Source organism: Bos javanicus, chromosome 22 (genome assembly GCF_032452875.1).
Source record: "Bos javanicus breed banteng chromosome 22, ARS-OSU_banteng_1.0, whole genome shotgun sequence".
Lineage (NCBI taxonomy): Eukaryota > Metazoa > Chordata > Mammalia > Artiodactyla > Bovidae > Bos > Bos javanicus.
The window spans coordinates 16,752,964-16,767,912 of record NC_083889.1 but is presented as its reverse complement, the minus strand read 5'-3'; the positions used below and the strand labels follow the sequence as shown (position 1 = coordinate 16,767,912).

General features: G+C 37.4%; 1 protein-coding gene across 4 annotated transcripts in view; it reads left to right on the top strand.

Moving 5' to 3' along the window:
* Positions 1–14,949, top strand: part of FANCD2 (FA complementation group D2) — a 51,020-nt gene that overhangs the window by 15,742 nt on the left and 20,329 nt on the right. For 3 of the 4 annotated variants that reach the window (XM_061396213.1, XM_061396215.1, XM_061396216.1), the window contains 14 exons: positions 210–353; positions 1,803–1,937; positions 3,512–3,643; positions 4,942–5,052; positions 8,130–8,239; positions 9,303–9,363; positions 10,406–10,525; positions 10,963–11,036; positions 11,334–11,480; positions 12,031–12,131; positions 12,432–12,547; positions 13,591–13,699; positions 14,447–14,557; positions 14,825–14,937. In XM_061396213.1, coding sequence (XP_061252197.1) covers positions 210–353; positions 1,803–1,937; positions 3,512–3,643; positions 4,942–5,052; positions 8,130–8,239; positions 9,303–9,363; positions 10,406–10,525; positions 10,963–11,036; positions 11,334–11,480; positions 12,031–12,131; positions 12,432–12,547; positions 13,591–13,699; positions 14,447–14,557; positions 14,825–14,937 — 1,584 coding nt within the window. The remainder of the gene's footprint in view (positions 1–209; positions 354–1,802; positions 1,938–3,511; positions 3,644–4,941; positions 5,053–8,129; positions 8,240–9,302; positions 9,364–10,405; positions 10,526–10,962; positions 11,037–11,333; positions 11,481–12,030; positions 12,132–12,431; positions 12,548–13,590; positions 13,700–14,446; positions 14,558–14,824; positions 14,938–14,949) is intronic. The other variant, XM_061396214.1, reaches the window with a different exon arrangement.

The window sequence follows — 14,949 nt, the reverse complement described above, 5'->3', positions numbered from 1 at the left end:
AAAGGATACCAGTGGTTAATAGTTGTGACACTTCATTTCTCTGAAAAATCTTCTAGGTTTTATGAAACTGTAGGTACTCCCATGGGATTATGTTGAGCAAATGAGTAGTGTTTGTCTTAATGGAAAAAGTTGAGAGCTGCTGTTTTGTTGTTGTAAATGTACTGATTTAGTAAACTGTTTTCCTGTTGGTGCCTATTTACTGACAACAGATTTTTGACCTGGCAATGCTTCTCATCATCTATAGCACCAACACTCAGACAAAGAAGTACATTGAGAGGGTGCTAAGAAATAAGATTCGATCAGGCTGCTTTGAAGAAGATCTGCTACAGGGTACATTCTATATTCATTACTTGGTAAGTGTCAGAGAAATCGGGCAGCATTAGTCTGAAAGTTACAGAGGTTGTTTTAACCTTTCCTACCCTGTGTGGAAATCATGACACCGCCACCTTTGCTGGGTAATAATGTTTTACAGGGAGCTTAGTATATTTCAGAACATAGTGGAATTATTACCACCTTGATTGTGACATTATAAATATTAATAAAATCAAACTAAGATTGGTTTTCATCTTTTTAGCAAAAACACAAAACTGGTTCAACAATTCCTTGAACACTAGACTCAAGCCCTGTATTCTTCTTTTATAGGAAATATTGTAATTCACGTCTTCTATAATTTCATTTTGACCTAAAATGTTGAACTTCACATCTCCCTTAGAAATTATCGTATTAGTTTCAACCCATTGTTCAAGTCCATTGAGACTTTTGAATCTTAATTTTATATATTAATCATTTTAATTGTCTAGCTCTCTGTGATCTGTAACTTTTGACAAACTTGCCTTCTGTATCCTGTTATAAGTAGTTTCTAAAAACCCTTGAGTATAACATTATCAGAGGAATGCTAGTAGAGACATAATTTTATATCTTTTGAATTATTACTATTTTAGCCATTCAGCGTATGACCCTTAGGTGATCATTCTTGTTGAAGTATAAACCATTTGATATGGAATTTTATAATCTAGAAATGGTATTTTCCAGGTGAATATTCAGGATATTAACAGTGTACACCTTCTTAGAAAACTGGGTGAACCAGAGGTTTGGGGCTTAGGAATTAATGAGAATATGTAGTTGAGTCTTAAGACTTTATTATTTAGGAATTGATTTAAAGATAGTATTATTTTATCTTACAGTCTTTTCTGTGCTTATTTGTGCTCTGATATGTGTTTTGGTCTATAATTTTGCAGAGGGCAGAAACCATATATAATTTTTTATTGCATCTTCCTCAGTAAAGCATTATACCCATTTAAAGAAACAACTTAATAACTGGTTATTTATTCTGATTCCATTCATGTCCACCTACTGCCTTCTTGTTAGGACATAATCAGTTCTCTTGATGTACTTTAAAAGAAATCAGTTTAATTAGATTGAACCTTATAGACTGATTTAAAATCATAACCAGGGAAGAATAGCCCCACTGTATCCCCAGGAAGGCAATAACATTAAGTGAGGAAATTTCAATTTAGAAGTTTGGGTTCTTGTCCCAAGCTGGGCAGATTACAAGCTATTAGGCTTGTGATTTAACTTCTTTGAAGTTAAAGGTCAATTCTTATCCATATATTGAATTTCACTGATTCTAAGAGAAGCTCAGAATGAAGGATTATTCTGAGTAAAACAAAGATTAAAATTCCTTAAAATAAGAATTAGGGAGAACTCTGACATCTTAAAAGGGTTAGCAATAGGAGCTCTAGGTGCTGTGATAACGAAGTCTCTCCCACAGCTTCATTTTTCTCTACTCCTCTCTCCTCAAGGTTCTTAAGGATATTTGTCCATCCATTTTGTCGCTGGCTCAGAGTTTGTTGAACTCCCTAGACCAGAGCATAATTTTGTTTGGCAGTCTTCTATACAGATATTCATTTATGTTTTTTGACACTTACTGCCAGCAGGTATGTTGAAATATTTATCTTGGGAGGGAGGGAACAGGGAAAAAGAAAAAAATGCCATCCCAAATGACTTGCATGTGATCCAATATTTGTTTCTTTTTGGTTGAAAGGCATTGAAGAAGGAAGAACTCTGAACTGGGAGTTGGGAAAACTTAGTTCTAGTCCTAGTCTCTAAATGAAGGGATTGGATTTGAGGATCTAACTCCATGTTTTGATCTTTTTTTTTTTTTTTTAATGTTTTGATCTTTAAATTCTCTCAGTCTTGCTCCAGTCTGCTTGAAACAAACATTTGCCCTGGGGTTATCATGTAGTTTTCACAGTACAGGAATGGCAGTTTTAAACTTACCTGCTAATAATCTACGGCCATTGATCCTGAAATTGTTCTCAAATGCAGATTTATTTGAGATCTCAAATAAATCTCATAAATAGTTTCTCAAATGCAGTAGCTATCTCATGCCAGATGTCTATTACTCCGCTTTAAATGTGTATTTATCACAAGCACTATCATGACATCCTGAAAAAGGTGTCATGAGAAACAAACGAGAGAGAAATGCCTGAGGGCCTAACCCTCTTTCCGTGAATACCAGACACCACATTTATTAGCACACTTCTAGAGAGGGAAGGCTGTACTTGTGGAAAGTGATTAGAACAAAGAACAAAGTGTCTTGTTTTGTATTGGTCATTTATGTTATACCTTTATTAACAACAGTAAAGCACATTTGAAAGGGCAACTTTTAAAAATGAAAAATGAAATTTCTTTGGTGGTCCAGTGGCTAAGACTTTGCACTTCTAATGCCAGGGGAGTGGGTTTGATCCCTGGTCAAGAAACTAAGATCCCACGGTGTGGCCAAAAAAAGAATTTTAAAATGAATAATATAAAATTTTTAAAATTTAAAGCAGGAAAAAAAACACATTTAAAGCAGAGTAATAGACATTTGGCATGAGATAGCTACTGCATTTGAGAATCTATTTATGAGATTTATTTGAGATCTCAAATAAATCTGCATTTAAGATTGATCTGCATTTGAGATCTATTTATGCTAGATACCGAGCACTATAATTTGGTGTGAAACAGCAGTATAAAGGAAGGGAAGAGTGACATCTAAGATATTTGTGGAGAACCATCTTAATGTCTTAGAGACACCATCATGACCCACATTTACTTGAAAAAATAAGTCTAACTTTAAAAAAAACCTTTAAAACCTTTAGCTTCTTGAGTGCCACCTTTTCAGTAAATTTTAATAGATTAAGTACAACTACAATTTAATGGGTAATATTTGACACTTATGAGAAAAAAAAAAGATAATACCAGGAAACAAAATCTAGAGGGCTTAGATAGTGCTCACTAGTAAAATATGGGGAGTAAATCAAGACTGGATGGTAGTGTAGTTAGATACATAATTCTAAACCTCTTGAATCTAATGGTAATGAAACCAGTTTATAGAAGTAGGTGATGGAATGAGGTCGGTTGGGATTTTAACCAGGTTGAGATTGGAATGGCCTCGGGCACAAACCTCTTTTTGATGACTGTACTGTATTTTAGCTTCACACAGTCGTGTTGACTTTTCTCTGCATAGGAAGTGATCGGTGCCCTAGTGACCCATGTCTGCAGTGGAAATGAAGTCGAAGTTGATGCTGCATTGGATGTCCTCCTCGAGTTGGTAGTTGTAAGCCCATCTGCTATGAGGCTGAATGCTGTCTTTGTGAAGGTATCTAGTCCTACCATTGACATATATTCAATCATTTTTCTTTCTTACATATATCTGAGAGACACCTGATAACTTGTTAGCAATTTATTTTTTATGCTAGATACTGAGCATTATAATTTGTAGAAGTGGAGGGGATGAAGGTGGGGTGATGGGGAAAATAATAGAAAAAATAACTCATCTGTCTATATATTTATTAATTCAGCAAATACTTCTTTATACCTAATGATGCGCCAGGCTCTATTCTGGGTGCTGAGGATATAAACGGTAGTCGTTGCCTTTGATGATAGAAAGTAAGATGTATAAGTACGTCACTATATATACAACGTGACAAATTCTCTAATAAACTGCTATAGATACACCAGTGCAGAAATAATTAATTTGGCCTGGGAAACTGGAGAAATCTTCAAACAAGAGATAATATTAGAGTGATTCTTGAAAGGTAGAAGAGATTTGTCAAGAAAGAATAAAGGAAGTATATCTAGGCTGCTACTGCTGCTAAGTCGTGTCTGACTCTGTGCAACCCCATAGACGGCAGCCCACCAGGCTCCCCCGTCCCTGGGATTCTCCAGGCAAGAACACTGGAGTAGGTTGCCATTTCCTTCTCCAGTGCGTGAAAGTGAAAAGTGAAAGTGAAGTTGCTCAGTCGTGTCCAACTCTTAGCGACCCCATGGACTGCAGCCTACCAGGCTCCTCCGTCCATGGGATTTTCCAGGCAAGAGTACTGGAGTGGGGTGCCATTGCCTTCTCCAATATCTAGGCAGAGAATAGTTTGAACAGAAGCAAACTGGCACTTACGTCCATGGTGTGCTTGAGAGGTGACAAGTAAGATCAGCATGATTGGTAGATAGGGTAAGGTGGGAGGCGAAGACCAGATTATGAAGGATCTTAAATACCGAGCCAAAGAGTTGCAACTTTATTTTATAGACAAGAGGGAGTTGGTAAAGGGTTTTAATGGGGTTTGACATAAGTCCTTCCATTTCTGTAAAGAAAGAATAAATAATTCATGGAATACAAGCTGAGAAGTAAGGTCAGAGACATAACTTTTGGCAGAATATTGTTTTCACTAAGAAAAAGGGAAGCGTGGAGAAAAAGTATAGGGAGAACTAGGAGCTATGTTAGGATGACTAAGTAGAATATCAACCCTTTGTGCTCTGAGGCATAGTTTTAGAGAACTTGAGCTTTTGTGAAACATGCCTGGCTGGCTGTGTGTGTGCCTTTTATGAGAATTTTAATTTTTTTATTTAAAGGAAAAAGAAAAGTTAGTTGCTAATCTCATCGTTGACTTTTTTTTCTCCCAGGGCATTCTGGATTATCTGGATAATATGTCCCCTCAGCAAATACGAAAACTCTTTTGTGTTCTCAGCACACTGGCATTTAGCAAAGAACATGAAGCCAGTAGTCACATCCAGGTAAGTAACTGTGTGTTGAGAAAGAATCTTTTAAACCTCTTCAGTTGAAATTTGTGGAACAAAATCCCCACAGCCTGTGTAGTAGTATAACTAAAGTACATAGCCATAATCCTAGTATTTGTTTATTCTTTCCTGCTACAAACATTATATGCCTACTGTATGCCAAGCACCGAGACAGTAGATGTATATTAGACCTGCCCTTTAGGAGCTCAGTCTGTTAGTATGGAAATGAGCCTATAATCTGCACATTATGAAACTAAGAAAAGCCATTCAGGTACTGTACCAGGGGCCATGGAAAAACAGGGAATACTCTTGTTCCATAAGGAACATCTCCATCTAACGTGAACTCCGTCTGGGGCTTCTCTCCTTTGTGAACACCATTCACTGAAAAAGCCAAAGCCAAGCAAAATGTCTAAAGTAAGATTGGGTTGGAATCAACTCATAGCTCTTTTGCATCTTCAGTGCCACCTTGTGGCAGTAAGCCATACTGGTCTTTGGACAACTTTTTTTTTTTTTTCCACTAAGTTTAAAGAATTGGCAAGGTAGTATACACCATGGTACAAAATTCAAAAGATATGGAAAGGTAGTGAAGAATGTACCCTCCCTCTCAGTCCTCGAGGCTGAGATTCTCTAAAGGCAATCACTATTACTAGCTTATAGCTTTCTGAGATGTGCTGAGCATAGACAAATTTGTATTTACCCATATAACTTTTCCACACCATATCCTCTTGTTTTGTGTCTTGCTTGTTTGATCTAGCAGTATAGTTTGAAGATTTCATCATATCAGGAATAATAGAGCTACATCATTATGTTTTACTTGTGGTAAAACATACATAAGATAAATTTTACTGTTTTAACCAGTTTTAATTATACAGTTCAGTGGCATTGAGTACATTCACAGTGTTGTGCAACCATCACCATTATCTGTCTCCAGAACTTTTTCATCATCTCAAATAGAAATTCTATCCCCATTAAGCAATAACGCCCCATTTCCCTTTCTCTATACCCTGGTAACCTCTTACCTACTTTCTGTGAATTTGTGTGATCATTTAAATAGTTATACACATTATACACATTTAAATAGTTACACACATTAAATGTGTGATCATTCAAATAGTTATACAGTATTTGTCCTTTTGTGTCTGGCTTATTTCACTTAGCATAATGTGTTCACAGTTCCTCTGTGTTGTAGGATATATCGGAACTTTATTGCATTTTATGGCTGAATATTCCATTGTATATATAGACTGTAACTAGTTTATCCAATGATGGATATTGGATTTTCCCCACCTTTTGTTATTTTGAAGAATGCTGCTATGAACACTGATGTACAAGTATTTCTTTTGAGTCCCTGTTTTCAGTTGGGTATATACTTGGTATATACCTAGGAGTGAGATTTCTGAATCATATGAAGATTCTATGTTTAACATTTTGAGGAGCCACAAAACTGTTTTCTACAGTGGCTATACCATTTTGCATTCTAATGGGCAATAGAGGGTTCCAGTTTTTCTACATCCTTATCAACACTTGTTTGATAAGTGTGTGTGTAAAGTGGTATCTCATTGTGGTTTTGATTTCTATTTTCCAGATGACTAATGATGTTGAACATCTTACTGTATGCTTATTGGTTCTTGTATATCTTCTTTAGAAAAAATCTATTCAAGTCCTTTTGCTCACTTTTTAAATGGGTTATTTTTTGTTGTTGACATGTAGGAATTCTTTATATATTCTGGATATTAGTCCCTTATCAGATAAATGATTTGGAAATATCTTCTCTCTTTCTGAGATTATCTTTTCAGTCTTGATAGTGTCCTTGGGTGCAGTTTTGATGAAGTCCACTCAGTCTTTTTTTCTTTTGTTGCTGGTGCTTTTGGTGTCATGCTTATTTTTTTTAAAAATCGCAAAATTTGAAGTCATGAAAAATTTTCCCCAAGTTTTCTTGTCAGAATTTTATAGTTTTAGCTCTTAAATTTAAATCATTGATTCACTTTGAGTTAATTTTTATATATGGTATAAGGTAAGGGCTCTACTTCGTTTTTGTGTGTGTGGGTATCCAGTTTTCTCTAGCACCTTTTGTTGAAGAGTTTGTCTTTTTCTATTGAGTGGGCTTGGCACCTTTGTGGAAAATCAGTTGACCATATTTGTGAGGGTTTATTTCTAGGATCTATTCTATCTATTGGTCTGAATATGCTTATGCTGGAAGCACGTTTTGATTACTATAGCTTTGTAATTTTGAAATTGGAAAGTGTGAGCCCTCCAAACTTGTTCTTTTTCAAAATTATTTTGACTGTTTGGGGTCCCTTGAAACTCCATATGAATTTTAGTATGGGTTTTTCTATTTTTGTAAAAAATGTTGTTAGAGGTACTTGCCTGGTGGACCACTGAGTAGGACTCTGAGCTCCCAATGCAGGGGGCCCAGGTTTGATCCCTGGTTGGGGAACCAAATACCACATGCTGCAACTAAGAAGCCCTAATGCCTCAGTGAAGATTCCACAAGCCACAACTAAGACCCAGTGCAGCCTAAAAAAAGAAATATTTTTAAAATACTGTTAGAATTTTTAAAATGATTACATTGAATGAGTATATCATCATCTTAACAGTGTTCAGTCTTTAGTTCCATGAACATGGAATACCTTTCCTTTTATTTAGGTCTTTAATTTATTTCAGTAACGTTTTGCAGTTTTTACAATGTGCAAGTCTTTTACCTCCTTTGTTAAATTTATTCCTAAGCACTTTTTTTTCTGTTTGATTACTACTGCCTGAGCAGCCAACGACATGATAATTCACATTATCCATATCAAGCAACTATCCCAGCAGTAACAGTAATAGCTATTATTATTGAATGTCTACCATGTGACAGATGCTGTTCTTGGAATTTTTTGTAATTTGGTCTCTGATCCTCACAAAACCTTTCCCTTTCTATAGATGAAAAAAATTGAGACTCAAAAAGATTGAGTGACTCATCAAAGACCACACAGTTAATAAATGATAGAAACCTTGCTGTTCTGGTTGTTTGGTTCTAATATTTGACTGTCTTGCTGTACCATTCCAACATCTTCACCATTATTTCCTTGCAGGATGACATGCACCTGGTGATACGAAAACAGCTGTCTAGCACTGTATTCAAGTACAAGCTTATTGGTATTATTGGTGCTGTCACCATGGCTGGCGTCATGGCAGCAGATAGGTATGTATGGAAATTCTGATTTCTGTGGCTCATGGTCAGTTAATCCAGTTGCTGTCTTACAAAATAAAGTGTTATATTGTTTAGACATCATTATAACAGAAGAACTAAAACCATAATAAGAGAAGTTACTTTTCATGTTCTTTTAAATCTTGACTGTATATGTTACCTATAATTTTTGCAGAATTGTGATCATAGTCATTACATTCTCATTGTTTAAAACTAGGGAATGCTAAGAAATTAAGTTTTAGAAAATGTTTGCACAAAAGGGGGAACCCTGATCCTCCTGGGATGCTTTTTTTCTGCATCTGCTCCAATCTTAAGCATTAGACAGTACAGGTTTCTCCATTACTGTGTTTTTCGTGTCTGGAACACCTCATTTGATATAAAGTCTTCTTTTTTAAAAAAAATTTATTTATTTATTTTAATTGTGATATAAATAAAGTCTTCTTGTGGATTTTCCCTCCTGTACTAGTTCTTTGATTCCACAATTGTAACATCTCATAGAAGCTTGGGGCTTGATAAGTTGTTACTGTTGTGAAGTCATGAAATTTAGTTCATGCTTCTTGGAATTGATTTGTCATGAATTCCTTGGAGCTCAAGAAACATCCTTAGAGTTAGCATTAGTAATCTGTAGAGGCTGCATAGTATACTGGTTAAAAGTTCATTCTCTGGAGCCATTTGCTTGCCTGAGGTCAAATACTGGCTCCATTGTTCTTAGCTGAATGATCTTGGATAAGTCACTTTACCGTTCTGTTTCTGTTCAAATGTGTGAGGTAAAGATATTAATAGTATTTACTTCATAGAGTTGTTGAGAGCATTAAATAGAACAATGCCAAATACTTGCTCTTATGATTTTTACTAGTTTAGTTAGTGTACACTTAAAAAAAAATCTAAGGTAGCCATCATTGCGCTAATCCACCTTTTGTAAGGCCTTAATAAATACTTGGCTGTGCTTTCATTCGATTTCATCTCCACCCTGATCTTAGGGAAGGCAATTTTTAAAAATTTATTGCTGGTTGTTGTAAAATATTACAGATGTGAATCTAAAATAACTTGTTTTTAGAAGTAGATCTTCCAATTTGACCCCAGGGAGTGGAGAGCTGAGCAGTGAACAGTGCACCCAGGTGAGTTCTTGTCTTGGGGTTGGATATGTTTATGAGTATCTGAGAAATTGCTTCTGGTCACTGTTGGCTGAGTGCCAAAGAATTGATGCTTCCGAATTGTGGTGTTGGAGAAGACTCTTTGAGAGTCCCTTGGACTACAAGGAGAGCATACCAGTTAATCCTAAAGGAAGTCAGTCCTGAATATTTATTGAAAGGACTGATGCTGAAGCTAAAGCTTCAGTACTTTGGCCACCTTATGCAAAGAGCCGACTCATTGGAAAAGACCTTGATGCTGAGAAAAATTGAAGGCAGGAGGAGAAGAGGACGACAGAGGACAAGATGATTGGATGGCATCGCCAACTCGATAGACATGGGTTTGAGCAAGCTCTAGGAAATGGTGAAGGACGGGAAAGCCTGGCGTGCTGTGGCCCATGGGGTTGCAAAGAGCTGGACATGACTAAGCAACTGAACAACTGTCACCTTACAAAGAGTGCTTCTTTTTTCAAAATATGTTTTCCTGAACTCATAGTTTTTGTAATTTGTACTACTCTTTTGGCCTTTAAAATCCTTTGGCTTGGGTTGTATTTTAACTCTGTATCTGATCTCCTTACTAAATTGTAAATTCCTAGAGAGCAAAATAGGTGGGCCATGTTTGAAGAGTAACAGGTTGACTAGAGTGTAGGGACAAGTAAGTGTATAATTGGAGAGCTGGAGATAGAGCTAGTTTGGAGATAGAAAACAGAGTGCTCTGAATGTGAATCAAGACATTTTAATTTTTACACAGAGGTAGTCTTTAAGGGTTTTAGCATAGAAATGGCATAATCCAAGCTTTGCTTTAGAAAAATTAATCTGGTTCATGTGTCTGGATTGAAAAAGAGGTAAAATTGAAAAGAAAGGATTGGTCAGGAGGCTTAGGAGAAACCTCAGGTGAGAGGTGGTGATGAGAGCTTTGCCAATGCAATTGGAAAGGGAAAAACTTATTGTTGAATGGAGTGAATAGTTTTTAACTAGGAAGCATCAGCAACTCAAGGACTGGACCATTCTTTCTCTTCGACTGTTTCAGGTGACCTCCTTGCTACAGTTGGTTCATTCCTGCAGTGAGCAATCTCCTCAGGCCTCTGGACTTTATTATGATGAATTTGCCAACCTGATCCATGGAAGGAGGCTAGCTCCAGAAGCCCTGGTGAGGCCAAGTATCTTTTCTTAAAACAGTGAAGCTCAAGGGCTGCTTTACTATACATTCTTCAAATCCTTCCCTCTGTTGTATTGCAAAAATAGATGTGCCTGTGAGCTCTCCCATATTCTAATTGGGAAGGCTGTTCTGACTCACTCTGTCCCAGGCCTTTCTTCTGAGGCCTCCTTCACATACTAAGAGTGAGAATCATGATCATTTGGTTAATGATATTGTTAAAAGCCACCATCTATTCTGTGCCAGGCACTGTATTAAGCATTTTTCATGTATTATGTCTATTCCACATCAGAATAATGCAGTATGTATTACTTGTATTTTCTTTTCAGAAATGAGGAAACAGGCTTCAGAAAGGATAATAGTTTATTTAGGGCTTTATAGGATGTACACCCTGGGCTACACAGACCTTTTTGTTTGTTTGCTTCCTGAAGGAATGGCTTGGGCAGACCATCTTTAATGATTTCCAAGATGCGTTTGTGGTGGATGCCTGTGATGTTCCAGAAGGGTAAGTGCTATTTACCCACTGACATGGTTATATTGGTAAAGAAATTTTGTTAGTTATGTTGATAGCTGGTACCAATCTCAGAATGTCTTTGACTTCATCCAAGTCTATCCTACTCCTCCAACTTCCCTCCTCCCAACCCCAACACCCCAGCAGTCCCAGCTCCAGGACTGCTAGAAGATTCCCCACTTGTTCTTTCTCACTTCTCATAATAGAGAAGACTGGTTTGTCCTAGTGGTTTTTCCCATACAGTTGCCATACCCTGATGCTGGGACCTCACATTCTGGGTTCTCTTTGCAGTGATTATCCATTTCCTGTGAAAGCACTCTACGGACTAGAAGACTACGATAGTTGTGATGGGATTGTCATCAACCTCCTGCCACTGTTGTTCTCTCAGGACTTTGTGAAAGATGGGAGTACACGGACTTTGCAGGAATCAGACCAAAAGTCAGTATACTTTTTCTTCTCTAAAACCGCTGTTGGTATGTTGAATCTTCACAAAGAATGACACAGTTCTTGTTCACAAGGAATGCTACAGTTCTTGTAATCTGTTGGCAACTTGATTGAAAAGCATTTCTCCCAAGACAGGTGGTATTTGGATGCATTACCAAGAATGGATCAGACTCCTTGTTTTCTCCCAGATCCTGGGATTGGGATTTGCAATGGCTCATGACAGCTAACAGATACTTTGTGAGGCTGCTTTTGTTTCTGTTTCTTTTCCCCACCTGGGAATGTGTTTGTGTACCTATGCCAGTCATGTGCCTTCCTTCTGTGTTACCCGTACTTTATCTTAATGCGTGGATATTTCACACTTACCTGTGTCTTCTTCCCATTCAGTTCATTATTTATTTGCTGAGCATCCACTATGTTCTTTGTCATGTTTTTAAAAGTAGACATTTATTTTGGGCAAAACTTGTTAATTACAAGATCGGGGTCTCTATAAACATGGACTAATATGTCTATAAACTGTGACCTAGAAATGGATTTTCCTTCCCAGATTGGTTTCTCCATTATGCCTGGCTCCCTATTTCCGGTTACTGAGACTTTGTGTGGACAGACAACATAATGGAAACTTGGAGGAGATTGATGGTTTATTAGGTATAGAATGAAGTTATCACGTTCTTTCTTCTTTGTAACCTTTTTTTGGTAAACTTAGGGAAGTGGTACATTGGTACTTGTGGGGGGACGGGAGGGGATTTTCTAACTTTACAGAGACTTTTAAGTTACATTTGTTGATGTTGCATGGTATGAGGGTATTTTTGAGACTAACTGAAACTTGACCTTAAAATATCCATTAAAGGGGGAAATAAGTAGAAGGAGACCTAGCTCTGGGGGCAGCATCCAGGTTCTGTTGACTTCAACGAAAAGAGATTAGAAATGTTTGTTCTTCTCTTTCAGATTGTCCTATATTCCTCACTGACCTGGAGCCTGGAGAGAGGCTCCAGTCCATGTCTGTTAAAGAACGTTCGTTCCTGTGTTCACTCATATTTCTTACTCTCAACTGGTTCCGAGAGGTGAGCAGAGTTATTGGGATGTTTCACCTACTGTCTGTAATGTCTCTAGAAAGGAAACTATTTTCTTGGTTCCCATGAGACTCCTTAAAAATTGTCCACCAACCTCTAACCCCTGTGTGTCTCTTTGGCGATTGTGTCCCACCCTTCCCTAGTTACATGCACCTCTTGATGTAGCCAAATCAAAATGCTTAGAATTCACTTAATGTTGCCCATGCTTTACTGCTTCTAAGCCTTTTCACACTATTCTGCTTCCTGCATGGTATAACTTCACCTTCTCCACTGTGAAAATACTGTTCCTCCTTACAGGTATGCGCTTAATATTTCGATTTAGTGAGATCAAATGAAGATAGTTTTCACCATCTTTTAGAATATATTTGTACTTAATGAAATGCACAATAATAATGAAATACTTTGAAAATGACAGTAACATCTTATATCTATATCACATTTCCTTTCTCATGCATATTGTTTCTAAGAATATTTATTCACTTTAATGATCTCTTCTTATCCCGACAACTGTATTATAGTACAGGCAGGGTAGGTATTACTATCCTTGCTTTATTCATATGAAATTGCAGTTACAGAGAGTTCAAAGTCATTAAAATTTATCAAACACATGTGCCAAATGCTGGGCTAGTTTCTTTATTCACACTTAATCCACACAACTGCATTCCCATTTTATAGTTAAAGAGATAGAAGCACAGAAAGGTTCAAGACTTGGCCAAGGTCACACAACTGGTAAGTAGCAGACCTTGGACTTGTTTCACCAAAGGTTGTACTCTCTAGCTGCAGAGAGTTACTTCTGTTAAGTAACAGGTTCTGCCTTGTTACTTAACTAGGAATAAGTAGAACTGGTATTAAAAGTTAGGTCCTCCTGTATTGGCCCAGGGTGTTTTTTCTCTGCAGCACCTTGCTGAGAAGACTTTGATATTGCTCACTCGGCTCACGGATCCTTTCACTGAATGGCTCTTTTAGCCTTTGCTGAATAATGCAAATGAGGTTAAAATCTGAACAGTTCACAGATATGATTTGTACTTCTACAGGTTGTAAATGCCTTCTGTCGGCAAAAGTTGCCCGAGATGAAGGGGAAGGTGCTCACCCGATTAAAGCACATTGTAGAACTGCAGCAACTCCTGGAAAAGCACTTGGCAGGTGAGGGAAGGGTCCCGGCTGGGAACCCTGCTGGGCAATAGTGAGGAGATAAGAGGACAGCCTTTAAGCCAGACTCGATGATAGCTGCCCCTAATTCATGTGGGACAAGAAAATGTTTGCTCAACAGAAATTTTTAAAAATGAATACAGCCATTTTCCTCCCATTGTTTTCTCCAGGAGACCTTGGTGTTTGAGAAAAGACAAGATATAAAACATTGGTTGGGCTTTTGTAAATTACTTTGGTTCTTCAGATGTCAAACTTCCAGTGCCCTTTACCTTCCTGAACATCATCATGAGTACAGCTGAGAGGCCTCTTGATACCCTCTGACCATTAAGAAAACTTGTTTTACAATTCTAGCTTGATTTTCTGGGGAAAACAGAGCCTCCCTCAGGCTCTCATCTAAATAATTGTGTGTAAAACAACTATGTGTCCAAATATTGCTCCTATCTTTAGATTTTAAATGTAAGTTTATTTTTAGTTCTTAGCTGTTTGGATACTTTATATCTTTATTTAGAATGATTTTATGTTAGTTGACCATAATCAATTAATGCAGTATTTCTATAAGTTATCTTTGGCCATTTTACTGTGCCAAAATGGTTAGTGTCACATGACCTGCAAGCATCTGATAGATAGTCAGCCATGCTTGGTAGTTCTGGAAGCTAGATTTTAGCTACTTGGGTGATGATCATTCAAGTTTAACAGTGGTATATGGTTGGTATACATTGAGCTTCCTGCTCTCTGTTTCAGTCACCCCAGACTATGTTCCTCCCCTTGCAAACTTTGACTTGGAAACTCTAGAAGAAACACCTCATACCAGTACTGCCGTTTCAGCAAAAATCAGAATGAAAGGAAAGACAGGTATTTTCTTTTCCTCTTATTCCGTGTCCTCCTATGTGTTGTGTTGAATTGACTTAGAGGTTATGTGTGTCAAGGCATCAGTAATGGGAGAGGTTATATAACTGAACCCATTCTTTAGCATGGTTATCAATGAACTGTAACTTAGGGTTATAAAATTAACTTCTTCATCTCTAGGTAGTCTTTAGCAGGTTGTTTCTTGAAGGCAGTGATATTTCGCAAACAAGATTACTGATTATTTCAGTTACTTTTCTCCTCTTGAAACATAAGGAGGAAAGAAACGAAAAGCAGATGGCGGCAAAACATCCTCCCCTGATGTGCTTTCAAAGGACGATAATTCAGAATGTGACCCTACACTAGCTGAGAGGAGCCAACAGGAAAAGGTATTGGAATGA